This window comes from Pseudophryne corroboree, assembly GCF_028390025.1.
Source record: "Pseudophryne corroboree isolate aPseCor3 chromosome 3 unlocalized genomic scaffold, aPseCor3.hap2 SUPER_3_unloc_43, whole genome shotgun sequence".
NCBI classification, from domain to species: domain Eukaryota; kingdom Metazoa; phylum Chordata; class Amphibia; order Anura; family Myobatrachidae; genus Pseudophryne; species Pseudophryne corroboree.
Genome location: NW_026967534.1, coordinates 84142 through 97823, shown reverse-complemented (window position 1 = coordinate 97823; position 13682 = coordinate 84142). Strand labels below are relative to the sequence as shown.

The following is a 13682-nucleotide window of genomic DNA, read 5'->3' as shown; positions in this document are numbered from 1 at the left end:
TCTTAAAAAGAAAGAACGCACCGAAAAGCTCAGCAACACTAAAAGGCCCGGAAGACCACGGAAAACAACTGTGGTGGATGACAGAAGAATTATTTCCCTGGTGGAGAAAAACCCATTCACAACAGTTGCCCAGATCAAGAGCACTCTCCAGGAGGTAGGTGCATATGTGTCAAAGTCAACAATCAAGAGAAGACTTTGCAAGAGTGAATATAGAGGGCTCACCACAAAAACAGGAAGACCAGATTAGAGTTTGCAAACATCTAAAAAGACTTTACAGTTCTGGAACAACATCCTATGGACAGATGAGACAAAGATCAACTTGTACCAGAGTGATGGGAAGAGAAGAGTATGGAGAAGGAACTGCTCATGATCCAAAACATACCACCTCCTCAGTGAAGCATGGTGGTGGTAGTGTCATGGCGTGGGCATGTATGGATGCCAATGGAACTGGTTCCCTTGTATTTATTGATGTGACTGCTGACAAAATCAGCAGGATGAATTCTTAAGTGTTTCGGGCAATATTATCTGCTCATATTCAGGCAAATGCTTCAGAACTCATTGGAAGGCGCTTCACAGTGCAGATGGACAATGACCAGAAGCATACTGCGAAAGCAACCAAAGCGTTTTTTAAGGCAAATAAGTGGAATGTTATGCAATGGCCAAGTCAATCACCTCACCTGAATCCGATTGAGCATGCATTTCACTTGATGAATACAAAACTGAAGGGAAAATGCCCCAAGAACAAGCAGGAACTGAAGACAGTTGCAGTAGAGGCCTGGCAGAGCATCACCAGGGATGAAACCCAGCATTTGGTGATGTCTATGTGTTCCAGACTACAGGCTGTAATTGACTGCAAAGGATTTGCAACAAAGTATTAAAAAGTAAAAGTATGATTTAGGATTGTTTAGTTTGTCCCATTACTTTTGGTCCCTTAAAAAGTGGGAGGCACATATAGAAACCGTTTTAATTCGTACACCGTTCACTTGATTTGGATGTAAATACCCCCAAATTAAAGCGGATAGTCTGCAGTTAAAGCACATCTTGTTTGTTTCATTTCAAATCCATTGTGGTGGCGCATAGATCCCAAAATATGACAATTGTGTCGATGTCCCAATATTTATGGACCCGACTGTATATTGCATAAAGCATAGGAGATAGGCTTGACCCTTGAGGAACATTGCATGACAGTGAAAATTAAACTCCAGAAGATTTAAATGGTTACGTACTTTGGTAATGTCTAATATGCTCAAAAAGAGCGGATTTATAACTCTCACAGCATGAAAATGGCTTCTCACCTGTGAAATCGCTGATGTTTAACAAGAACGGATTTCCGTGCAAAACATTTCCCACACTCAGAACAGGAATACGGCTTCTCACCTGTCTGACTTCTCTCATGACTAACAAGAGCTGATTTCCTTGTAAAACATTTCCTACACTCAGAACAGGAATATGGCTTACCTGTGTGACTTCTCTGATCACTAACAAAATGTGATTTATATGCAAAACATTTCCCACACTCAGAACAGGAATACGGCTTCTCACCTGTGTGACTTCTCTGATGTCTAACAAGATTTGCTTTCAATGAAAAACATTTCCTACACTCAGAACACGGAAATGGCTTCTCACCTGTGTGACTTCTCTGATGTATAACAAGAGCTTTTTTCTTAGCAAAACATTTCCCACACTCAGAACATGGAAATGGCGTCTCACCTGTGTGACTTCTGTGATGTGTAACAAGATCTGATTTCCGTGCAAAACTTTTCCCACACTCAGAACAGGAATACGGCTTCTCACCTGTGTGACTTCTCTGATGTCTAACAAGATTTGCTTTACATGTAAAACGTTTCCCACACTCAGAACAGGAATACAGCTTCTCACCTGTGTGACTTCTCTAATGTCTAACAAGATTTGATTTTGATGCAAAACATTTCTCACACTCAGAACAGGAATACGGCTTCTCACCTGTGTGACTTCTCTGATGTTTAGCAAGTTCTGATTTAGATGCAAAACATTTCTCACACTCAGAACAGGAATACGGCTTCTCACCTGTGTGACTTCTCTGATGTGTAACAAGATCTGATTTCCGTGCAAAACATTTCCTGCACTCAGAACAGGAATACGGCTTCTCACCTGTGTGACTTCTCTGATGTGTAACAAGATTTGATTTATATGTAAAACGTTTCCCACACTCAGAACAGAAAAATGGCCATTCACCTGTGTGAGCATGCTGATGAATAACAACATGTGATTTGTATGCAAAACATTTCCTACACTCAGAACAGGAATACGGCTTCTCACCTGTGTGACTTCTCTGATGTATAACAAGATTTGATTTATATGTAAAACATTTCCCACACTCAGAACATAGAAATGGCCTCTCACCTGCCTTAGCTGGCTGATGAGTAATAAGGTTTGTGTTCTGTGTAAAACATTTGGCATCTATAGAACAGGGAAACTCTATATCTACTGTCAGAGCTGTAACAGATGCACCAATATCAGAGTGATCAGGAGAACATTTCCCAGGATCAGAGGGATCAGCTGATAGAGCTGGATGTATAATTCGGGTAATGGGGTTATCTCCTGGAGAATCCTGTCTACTGTCATTATCTTTTATGTCACAATCCGGGGATAACATTAGATGTCCTTCTGAGATATTCCTGCTTGTGTGTCCATCTGCTGGAAATAAAATACATTAATATATAAAATGAATAGACAAGACCCAGGGTGTTACAGGATACATTATATAATTCTATAACAGACATTTTTTTACCTGTAATCATTGCTTTTATGTCTATAACAAAACAAAAAAGATAGGATGCTTAGACTGGAGCTTGATCAACACTGAACACTCATGTGGGATTACTAGAGGTGACACGGACGCTCATGTGGGATTACTAGAGGTGACACGGACGCTCATGTGGGATTTCTAGAGGTGACACGGACGCTCATGTGGGATTACTAGAGGTGACACGGACGCTCATGTGGGATTACTAGAGGTGACACGGACGCTCATGTGGGATTACTAGAGGTGACACGGACGCTCATGTGGGATTACTAGAGGTGACACGGACGCTCATGTGGGATTACTAGAGGTGACACAGACGCTCATGTGGGATTACTAGAGGTGACACGGACGCTCATGTGGGATTACTAGAGGTGACACGGACGCTCATGTGGGATTACTAGAGGTGACACGGACGCTCATGTGGGATTACTAGAGGTGACACGGACGCTCATGTGGGATTACTAGAGGTGACATGGACGCTCATGTGGGATTACTAGAGGTGACACGGACGCTCATGTGGGATTACTAGAGGTGACACGGATGCTCATGTGGGATTAATAGAGGTGACATGGACGCTCATGTGGGATTAATAGAGGTGACATGGACGCTCATGTGGGATTACTAGAGGTGACACGGACGCTCATGTGGGATTACTAGAGGTGACACGGATGCTCATGTGGGATTATTAGAGGTGACATGGACGCTCATGTGGGATTATTAGAGGTGACATGGACGTTCATGTGGGATTACCATGGACGCTCAGGTGGGATGACTAGGTGACATGGATGCTCACGTGGGATTACTAGAGGTGACACGGACGCTCATGTGGGATTACTAGAGGTGACATGGACACTCATGTGGGATTACTAGAGGTGACACGGACGCTCATGTGGGATTACTAGAGGTGACACGGACGCTCATGTGGGATTACCATGGATGTTCAGGTGGGATTACTAGAGGTGACATGGATGCTCACGTGGGATTACTAGAGGTGACATGGACGTTCATGTGGGATTACTAGAGGTGACATGGGTTTTGCAATAATGAAACATTAAAACACCAAAGAAGAGACAGTGCTGTCCTGTTCGGCACACTAATAAATAATATATAACCTTTATTAAGTACAGTAAAGTATGTAATATAAATCAGTGATATATTAAACGCAAAGTTAAGTGTATAAAGAGCTGAATAAAGTAATAAAAAAACCATTGGGTTTTAATTGGGTGTTAATTGATACAATGCTGGTAATCTGGGGGGGGGGGGGGGGGCTGCAGGTTTAAATGCATTGGTCAATACGTGAACTAAAACTCCACTGTTTATTATTGTTAGTTAATATAGTGAGTGCAGAGCCCCTGTGATTTTATTTAAACAATGTGGTCACATACTGTGTTGCACCCCAAATCCAGGAACGGTGAGTGCTGTGGATTAGTATATTATATCTATCTCACTGGGGCTCTGCACTCACTATAATAACTAACAATAATCAGTAGTGGAGTTTTAGTTCACCTACTGACCAATGCATTTAAGCCTGCAGCCCCCGACAAGGGACCCCACTATACTGCAGGCTCTGCTCTATTGCTCAAAATAATTACCAGAAAAACATCTATCACATTAGTGTTACACTTTAGGTATGCTGCTACCTGGTCTAAAGCTCACAGCAACTTACCTTATATAGCTGAGACCGTTACCTACACACCTAATGTAAAGCACCCAGGAGAACAGCGGACACAATCTATAATTAACTTAAATCAGAGTGCATGAGAGAATGTGACCACAAAAAGATTAATGAAAAACTAATCTAATAAACAAAAAGAATATACAATGGGGCAAACAAGTATTTGGACAGCCACCGATTGTGCAAGTTGACCCACTTAAAAAGATGAGAGAGGTGTGTAATTTCCATCATACACTTCACCTGTGAGAGACAGAATCTGGAAATCACATTGTATGGTTGTTACACAATTTATTTGTTTATTCTTGTGGAAAATAAATATTTGGACAATCAGAAAGTTGAACTCAATACTTTGTAATATAACCTCGGTGGTTGGCAATTACAGAGGTCAAACGTTTCCTGTAGTTCTTGACCAGGTTTGCCCACACTGTAGCAGGTATTTTGTCCCACTCTTCCATGAAGATCTTCTCTAGATCTGTCATGTTTTGGGGCTGTCACAGGGCAACATGGACTTTCAACTCCCTCCACAGATTTTCTATTGGGTTGAGGTCTGGAGACTGGCTAGGCCACTCCGGGATCTTGAAATTCTTCTTAGTTGCCCGGGCTGTGTGTTTGGGGTGATTGTTATGCTATAAGACTCAGCCACGTTCCATCTTCAATGCTCTTATTGAGGGAAGGAGGTTTTTGCCTAAAATCTCACGATACATGGCCCCATTCATCCTCTCCTTAATACGGGTCAGTCGTCCTGTCCCCTTTGCATTAAAGCAGCCCCAAAGCATGATGTTTCCAACCCCATACTTCACAGTGGGTATGGTGTTCTTGGGATGCCATTCATCATTCTTCTCCATCCAAACACGGCGAGTGGAGTTTATACCAAAAAGTTCGATTTGGCTCTCATCTGACCACATTACATTCTCCTCTGGATCATCCAGATGGTCACTGAAAAACTTTAGACGGGCCTGGACATGTGCTGGCTTAAGCAGGGGGACCTTTCGGGCGGTACAGGATTAAAATCCATGACGACGTAGTGTGTTACTAATGGTAACCTTTGTGACTGTGGTCCCAGCTCTCTTGAGGTCATTGACCAGGTCCCCCCGTGTAGTTCTGGGCTGATTCTTCACCGTTCTCAAGATCGTTGATACCCCACGAGGTGAGATCTTGCATGGAGCCCCAGGTCGAGAGAGATTGTCAGTGATATGGTATTTCTTCCATTTTCTAATAATTGCGCCAGCAGTTGATCTCTTCTCACCAAGCTGCTTGCCTATTGTCGAGTAGCTCATCCCAGCCTTGTGCAGCTCTACAATTTTGTCCCTGGTGTCCTTAGATAGCTCTCTGGTCTTGGCCATGGTGGAAAGGTAGCAGTCTGACTGTTTGAGGGTGTGGACAGGTGTCTTTTATACAGATAACCAGTTCAAACAGGTGCCATTAATACAGGTAACAAGTGGAGGATAGAAGAGCTTCTTAAAGAAGAAGTAACAGGTCTGTGAGAGCCAGAAATCTTGCTGCTTCGTAGGTGTCCAAATATTTATTTTCCACAAGAATATACAAGTAAATTGTTTAAAAATCATACAATGTGATTTCCTGTTTGTTTTATTTTTCAGATTCTGTTTCTCACAGTTGAAGTGTACCTATGATGGAAATTACAGACCTCTCATCTTTTTAAGTGGGTCAACTTGCACAAACGGTGGCTGTCCACATACCTTTTTGCCCCAGTGTGTGTGTGTGTGTGTGTATATATATATATATATATATATATATATAAGTATGTATGTATATATATATGTATATGTGTGTGTGTGTGTATATATATATATATATATATATATATATATATATATATATATATATTATTGGTTCTGGCCATTACATTCCCTAAAGTCATAACCTCAGAACTGCACAGGGCAGGGACTATTATTCACAAGTAATTAGGAATTTGTTCATCATGAACAAATCCACAATTACCGTCTGAAGGTTACACAATTATTTAAAGTCTACACAATTAATATTTGAAGATAAAAAGACTTATGGTCGAGTTACCAGGGTTAACTCTTTTTTTTTTAGGTCCACAGGATCCACAATCCTTGCATTGGGGTGTAGGTGGTAGGAGTCGACTGGGCACCACACAGTTAAGCTTTTAGCTCCCATGATGCACCGGTCCTCCTCCTCATATACCCCGCCTCTGGCCTAGGGAAGCCAGTTTTGTTAACAAGCCAAAAGGCAGAAGCAGGATTTCAGAAGAAAAGGAAGACCTGAACATACAAGACACACTATCCTGCAGAGTAGAAAAAATCAAAAAGGGGGGAAAAAAATAGGATTTTAATTACCTAGCGGTAAATCCTTTTCTCGTAGTCCGTAGAGGATACTGGGGTCCATATTAGTACCATGGGGTATAGACGGGTCCACTAGGAGCCATGGGCACTTTAAGAAAAAAATAGTGTATGCTGCTCCTCCCTCTATGTCCTCCCTACCAGACTCAGTCTAGAAACTGTGCCCGAGGAGACGGACATACTTCAAGAGAAGGATTTAACTAAACAGTGGTGAGATTCGAACCAGCACACACAACCAAGAGGAAAGCCAAGCTAGCCAAACTTGAAAAGGTACAGCAATGGCTGAACCAACAATAATACTTAACCAAGTAACAGTGCTGAAAAACGAAGCACCGGGCGGGCGCCCAGTATCCTCTATGTACTACGAGAAAAGGATTTACTGGTAGGTAATAAAATCATATTTTCTCTTACATCCTAAAGGATACTGGGGTCCATTTAGTACCATGGGGATGCACCAAAGCTCCCAAAACAGGTGGGAAGAGTGCTGATGTTCCTGCAGAACTGATTGACCAAACTGAAGGTCCTCAGCGGCCAAAGTATCGAACTTGTAGAATTTAGCAAATGTGTTCGACCCTGACCAAGTAGCTGCTCAGGAAGAACCCACCAACCGAGTAGAGTGGGCCTGAACTAATTTCGGAATCGGCAAGCCTGCCATAGAATAAGCATGCTGGATAGTCAGCCTGATCCAGCGAGCAATAGACTGCTTTGAAGCCGGGCACCCAATTTTATTGGGATCATAGACAACAAACAGCGAGTCAGATTTTCTGTGACAAGCCGTCCGTTTCACATAAATTTTCAAGCCCTCACAACATCTAAGGACTTTGAAGAAGCAGAGGTGTCGGTAATCACCGGAACCACAATAGGTTGGTTGATGTGAAACGCAGACACCACCTTAGGAAGGAACTGCTGACTATTTCTGAGTTCAGCACGATCCTCATGAAAAATCAAGTTGTGAGACAATGCCCCCAGTTCCGACACGCGCCTGGCTGAAGCAAGGGCCAACAGTGTAACTGTCTGCCACATAAGAAACTTTACGTCCACTGCATGTGAAGGCTCAAACCAATCTGATTGGAGGAACTGCTACACCACGTGAGATCCTAAGGTGCTGTAGGAGGCACAAAGGGCGGTTGGATGTGCAGAACACCCTTCAGTCTGAACCTTAGGAAGAGATGCCAATTGCTTTTGGAAGAAAATGGACAAGGCCGAAATCTGGACTTTTAAGGAGCCCAAACGGAGGCCCACATCCACTCCTGCCTGCAGAAAAAGGAGAAACCATCCCAGCTTCAATTCCGGCACAGGAATTTTCCTGTTCTCACACCAAGAGACTTTATTCTACCAAATACGGTAGTAATGTTTAGACGTTACCCCCTTTCTGGCTTGGATCAAGGTTGGAATAAACCTATCCTGAATCCCTTTCTGGGCTAGAATTCGACACTCAAACTTAGCCATGGTAAGTCTTGATAGACGAATGGCCCCTGTTGGACAAGATCCTCTCGAAGAGGAAGAGACCACAAGTCCTCCAGGAGCAACTCCAGTAGATCCGCGTACCACGCCCTTCTTGGCCAATCCGGAGCAATGAGAATTGCTTGAACCTTTTCCTTTTTTTTCTTTTGAGAATCCTTGCGATTAACAGAAGTGGTGGAAACACGTAGACAATCTGGTAGACCCACGGAGTCACCAGAGCGTCCGCCACCACTGCTTGCTGGTCTCTCGACCTGGAACAATATCGCTTGAGCTTCTTGTTGAGATGAGAGGCCATCATGTTGATTTGGGGAAATCCCCACCAACGTGCCAGGGACTCGAACACCTGCGGGTGAAGACCCCACTCTCCTGGATGGAGGTCGTGTCTGCTGAGGAAGTCCGCTTCCCAGTTGTCCACTCCCGGAATGAAGATTGCCAACAACGCCACCGCATGTCTTTCTGCCCAGAGGAGAATCTTTTTTACCTCCGACATTGCAGCTCTGCTTTTTGTTCCACCTTGTCGGTTTATGTATGCTACTGCAGTCACATTGTCCGACTGAACTTGTAAGTCCTGATTTTGAAGATGGGATGCCTGTAGAAGGGCGTTGTATACGGCCATGAGTTCCAGAATGTTGATCAGAAGAATAGATTCTTGACTTGACCATTTTCTTTAAAACTGTTCCCCTTGGGTGACTGCTCCCCAACCCCTGAGGATTGCGTCTGTGGGTAGCAGAATCCAATTTTGAATCCCGAACCTTCGGCCTTCAGTTAGGTGAGAAGTCTGAAGCCACCACAGAAGAGAAATCCTGGCTCTTGGTGACAGACGTATCCTCTGGTGCATGTGGAGATACGATCCGGACCATTTGTCCAACAGATCCAGCTCGAAGGGCATTGCGTGACACCTTCCATATTGCAGAGCTTCGTAAGAGGCCAACATCTTTCCCAAGAGGCGAATGCACAGGTGCACCGAAATCTGGGTCGGCCTTAGAACGTCCCGTACCATTGACTGGATCACCAATGCCTTTTCCATTGGGAGGAATACCCTCCGCGCCTCCGTATCCAGTATCATTCCCAAGAACGGAAGCCTCCGTGTTGGTACCAGGTGAGATTTTGGCAGGTTCAGAATCCACCCGTGATCCTGCAGTAACGTCGTTGAGAGGGCAATGCTGTGTAACAACTTCTCCCTGGATGGTGCTTTGATCAGCAGGTTATCCAGGTATGGTATTATGTTCACTCCTCACAAGCGGAGGAGCAACATCAACTCTGCCATCACCTTGGTGAGCACCCGTGGTGCCGTGGAGAGTCCAAATGGCAGGGCCTGGAACTGGTAGTGGCAGTCCTGTAGCACAAACCTGTGATAAGCCTGATGAGGCGGCCAAATCGGGACATGAAGATACGCATCCTTGATGTCCAGAGACACCAGGAATTCCCCATCCTCCAGACCCGAGATCACCGCTCTCAGAGACTCCATCTTGAATTTGAACATCTTTAAATATGGGTTCAGAGACTTGAGGTTTAAAATGGGTCATACCGAACCGTCCGGTTTCGGCACTACAAACAGTTTGGAATCATAACCCTTGTTTTGTAGGTGAGGTGGAACTGGAACAATGACCTGATGTTGTACCAGTTTTTGAATTGCTGCCTGTAAGGTCAAACTTGCTTCTGGAGAAGCTGGTAAGCCGGATTTGAAGAATCTGGGAGGTGGGAGTTCTTGAAATTCCAGTCTGTATCACTGTGCGATAAGATCGATCACCCAGGGATCTAGGCATGATGTTGCCCAGATGTGACTGAAATAATGTAACCGGGCTCCCACCTGCCTGTCTTCCAGGCAGTGTGGTCCACACCATCATGCTGAAGGCTTTGAGGAAGCAGAACCAGAGGTCTCTTCCTGAGAACCTGCAGCTGCGGCTTTTCTGGGGTTACCTTTACCGCCTCTGCAGGCTGTAGAAGAATCCTTGGACTTGTTTTTAAATTTAGCCATCCGAAAGGACTGCAAAGTGAGAGCAGAGGGTCGCTGCAGAAGGAAGGTATGTAGACTTACCCGCAGTGGCCTTAGATATCCAAGTATCTAGTTCATCTCCAAGCAGAGCTTCGCCCGTGAATGGTAGGCTCTCCACGCCTTTTCTGGAATCCGCATCCGCAGTCCACTAGTGTAGCCACAAGCCCCTGCGTGCGGACACTACCATGGCAGTGGTGCATGCGTTGAGTAAACCAATTTCTTTTATGGCCTCCACCATAGAGTTAGCAGCATCTTGGATGTGATATAGGAGTTAATGTCATCCCTGGTTAGTGAATCTAAATCTTCAATTAGATTATCAGACCATCTTGCAATTGCCCTAGTGATCCATGCACAAGCAATATTGGGTCTCTGGGCTACCCCAGCCGACGAGTATATAGATTTGAGAGTAGTCACAATCTTACGGTCAGCCGCGTCCTATAAGGATGCCGCCCCGGGAACCGGTAAGACTATCTTATGTGACATCCTGGACACAGATGCGTCCACTATCGGCGGGTTTTCCCATTTTTTTCTATCCTCCAAAGTAAAGGGGAAGGAAGAAAATAGGATTTTGGTACTTACCAGGTAAATCTTGGGATATGGACGGCTTCCACCGGAAGAAGGCACTGAATAAATAAATTTTTGAGACTACACCTCCCCTCCATATCCTCGGGCACTTCAGTGTTTTTTACTGAGCCGAACAGGATCGATAGAGAGATTGACAAAAAGGAGAATTACGTATAGTCTCACAGACAACAATAAAGTTGACACAAACCTAACAGATAACTAAACAGTTGACACCATTGTTAAATTTAAACCAGTCGTGAAAGTGTGTTACCATAAGAACCACTGAACTTCCTAAAACAGGCAAACTGCTCTGGGTGGGCGTCCAGTGCCCCCTATGGATTCAAAGAAAAGGATTTACCTGGTAAGTACCAAAATCCTATTTTCTTTTTCATCCACTAGGGGTCACTGAAGTACTCTTGGGATGTACCAAAGTTCACTCCGTGGTGGGAGAGCTGTTTGGCACCTGTAACACTAAACGGCCAAAGCTAGATGCTGATGCCGCGAACGTATCAAACTTGTAAAAGCGCACAAACGTGTGCACTGAAGACCAAGTAGCCGCACGGCAAAGCTGTGTCGTAGAAGCTCCACGACTTGCTGCCCATGATGTTCCCACAGAACGTGTGGAATGAGCTGTTACTGAAGTAGGTGGCTGTAACCTAGCATAAAGGTAAGCCTGACGTATGGTCAGTTTGATCCATCTGGATAAGGTCTGCTTAGAGGCTGGCCAACCCCTCTTAGCCGCATCATAGAGAACAAACAACGTATCCGTCTTACGCACAGTAGACGTTCAGGATACATAGATGCGCAACGCGCGAACCACATCCAACCTTCCAGAATCTCCTGTTAATACAGGAACTACTATTGGTTGATTGATGTGAAAAGACGACACTACCTTTGGTAGAAAAGCGGGATTCGTCCGAAGTTCCGCTCTGTCATCATGAAAAACCAAATATGGTGACTTGCACGACAAGGCACCCAGATCTGAAACACGCCTAGCCGAAGCTAAGGCTAAAAGAAAAATAGTTTTCCAAGTGAGAAATTTAATATCCACTTGTTGTAAGGGTTCAAAGTAATCGGACTGTAAGAAATCTAAAACCAGATTCAAGTCCCATGGTGCTGTAGGTGGAATGAAAGGAGGCTGTATCCTCTTTACACCCTGTAGGAACGTATGTATTAATGGCAACGAGGCCAATTTCCTTTGAAAGTAAATTGACAACGCAGATACCTGCACCTTTAGTGTGGAAAGACGTAGTCCTCCATCTAACCCCATCTGTAAAAATGACAAAAGACGGGATAAATTAAAAGATGATGTCGGAAATTTCCGAGCTTCACACCAACTTATATAAGTACGCCAGACTCTGTAATAATGAGCTGCCGTAACCGGCTTCCTAGCTCGTACCATGGTTGGTATAACAGACTCAGGAATGCCCTCTCTCCTTAAGATGGCCTTTTCAACAGCCACCCCGTCAAACGCAGCCGCGCTAAATCGGGGTAAAGGAACGGACCCTGTTGTAACAGGTCCGGACGTAGTGGGAGTGGCCACGGATCGTCTGCGAGTAAACAGAGGAGATCCGAGAACCAAGCCCCCCGAGGCCAATGAGGCGCTATTAGTATGACTGTGACGGACCCTCTCTTGATCCATTTTAGTAACAGCGGGAGCAGCGGAAACGGTGGAAACAGATACACGAGGCTGTACGGCCACGCGGCTGTGAGAGCATCCACCGCCACTGCCCTTGGATCTCTTGTTCTGGACAGATATCGTGACACCTGATGATTGTGGCGGGATGCCATCAGATCCACCTGAGGGTACCCCCACTTCTGGATCAACGTCTGAAATACTTCTGGATTTAATGCCCACTCTCCTGGATGAAAATCCAGACGACTGAGAAAATCTGCCTCCCAGTTGTCCACTCCCGGAATGAACACTGCCGACAATATCACCTGGTGATATTCGGCCCATCTGAGGATCCGAGCTACTTCCCGCATTGCCATGCGGCTTCTCGTTCCTCCTTGTTTGTTTATGTATGCGACTGCCGTCGCATTGTCTGACTGCACCTGAACAGTCAGAAAACGAAACATGTGCACTGCTTGTCTTAGCGCATTGTAAATCGCCCGGAGTTCCAGGACATTTATAGATAGCAATCTCTCGTGATCTGCCCAGAGGCCCTGGAGCCGATGACTCTGAACTACAGCTCCCCAACCTCTGAGACTTGCGTCTGTTGTCAGAATTATCCAATTCACGACGCCGAATCGTCTCCCTGCAGATAGATTGTGTATTTTTAACCACCAGAGAAGAGACACCCTGACTTGTGGCGACAATCTCACCCTGTGGTGCAACTGCAGATGTGATCCCGACCATTGTGCTAACACCTCCAGTTGAAACGGACGTGAGTGAAACCTTCCGAACTGAAGTGCTTCGAAAGTCGCCACCATTGTGCCTAAAAGGCGAATGCACAAATGTACTGAGACTGTGCGTGGCCTGAGCACTAATTGCACCAGATGACGAATGACATGTACTTTCTGTTGTGGCAGGTAAACCTTTTGTTTTACTGTGTCGAGAATCATCCCTAGGAATTGAAGTCGTTGACACGGAATTAGATGTGATTTCTTTAAACTGACTATCCAACCGTGCTGAACTAGTACATTGTACGTTAGCAAAGCATGCTGGAGAAGCAATTGTTGAGACGGAGCCTTTATGAGTAGATCGTCCAAATACGGAACAATTATTACCCCTAGGGACCTGAGATGAGCTATCATCACGGACATTACCTTGGTGAATACCCGAGGCGCTGATGAGAGGCCAAACGGGAGAGCCTGAAACTGGTAATGGTCTCGCCTTATCGCAAACCTTAAGAAACTCTGGTGAGGTGGCCA

The 13682-nt window shown here is 44.9% G+C and overlaps 1 protein-coding gene across 1 annotated transcript; it reads right to left on the bottom strand.

Moving 5' to 3' along the window:
- Window positions 1-243: 243 nt before the first annotated feature.
- On the bottom strand, window positions 244-8546 carry LOC134984247 (gastrula zinc finger protein XlCGF71.1-like). The gene is made up of 6 exons (XM_063949871.1): window positions 8463-8546; window positions 1936-2059; window positions 1770-1827; window positions 1518-1721; window positions 1296-1430; window positions 244-292 (listed from the first exon to the last, which is right to left on the bottom strand). The coding sequence occupies exons 1-6, from the start codon at window positions 8544-8546 to the stop codon at window positions 244-246; spliced, it is 654 nt and encodes a 217-aa protein (XP_063805941.1).
- Window positions 8547-13682: the final 5136 nt, after the last annotated feature.

Bases quoted from the DNA above. Each gene is read 5' to 3' on its own strand.
- LOC134984247 (XM_063949871.1), bottom strand. From the start codon at position 8,546: ATGATGGCCTCTCATCTCAACAAGAAGCTCAAGCGATATTGTTCCAGG. The intron at 1,828-1,935 runs GTGAGAAATGTT...TTACATGTAAAG, and splicing joins GCCGTATTCCTGTTCTGAGT to CAAATCTTGTTAGACATCAG. The intron at 1,722-1,769 runs GTGTGGGAAAAG...TACACATCACAG, and splicing joins AAGCCGTATTCCTGTTCTGA to AAGTCACACAGGTGAGACGC.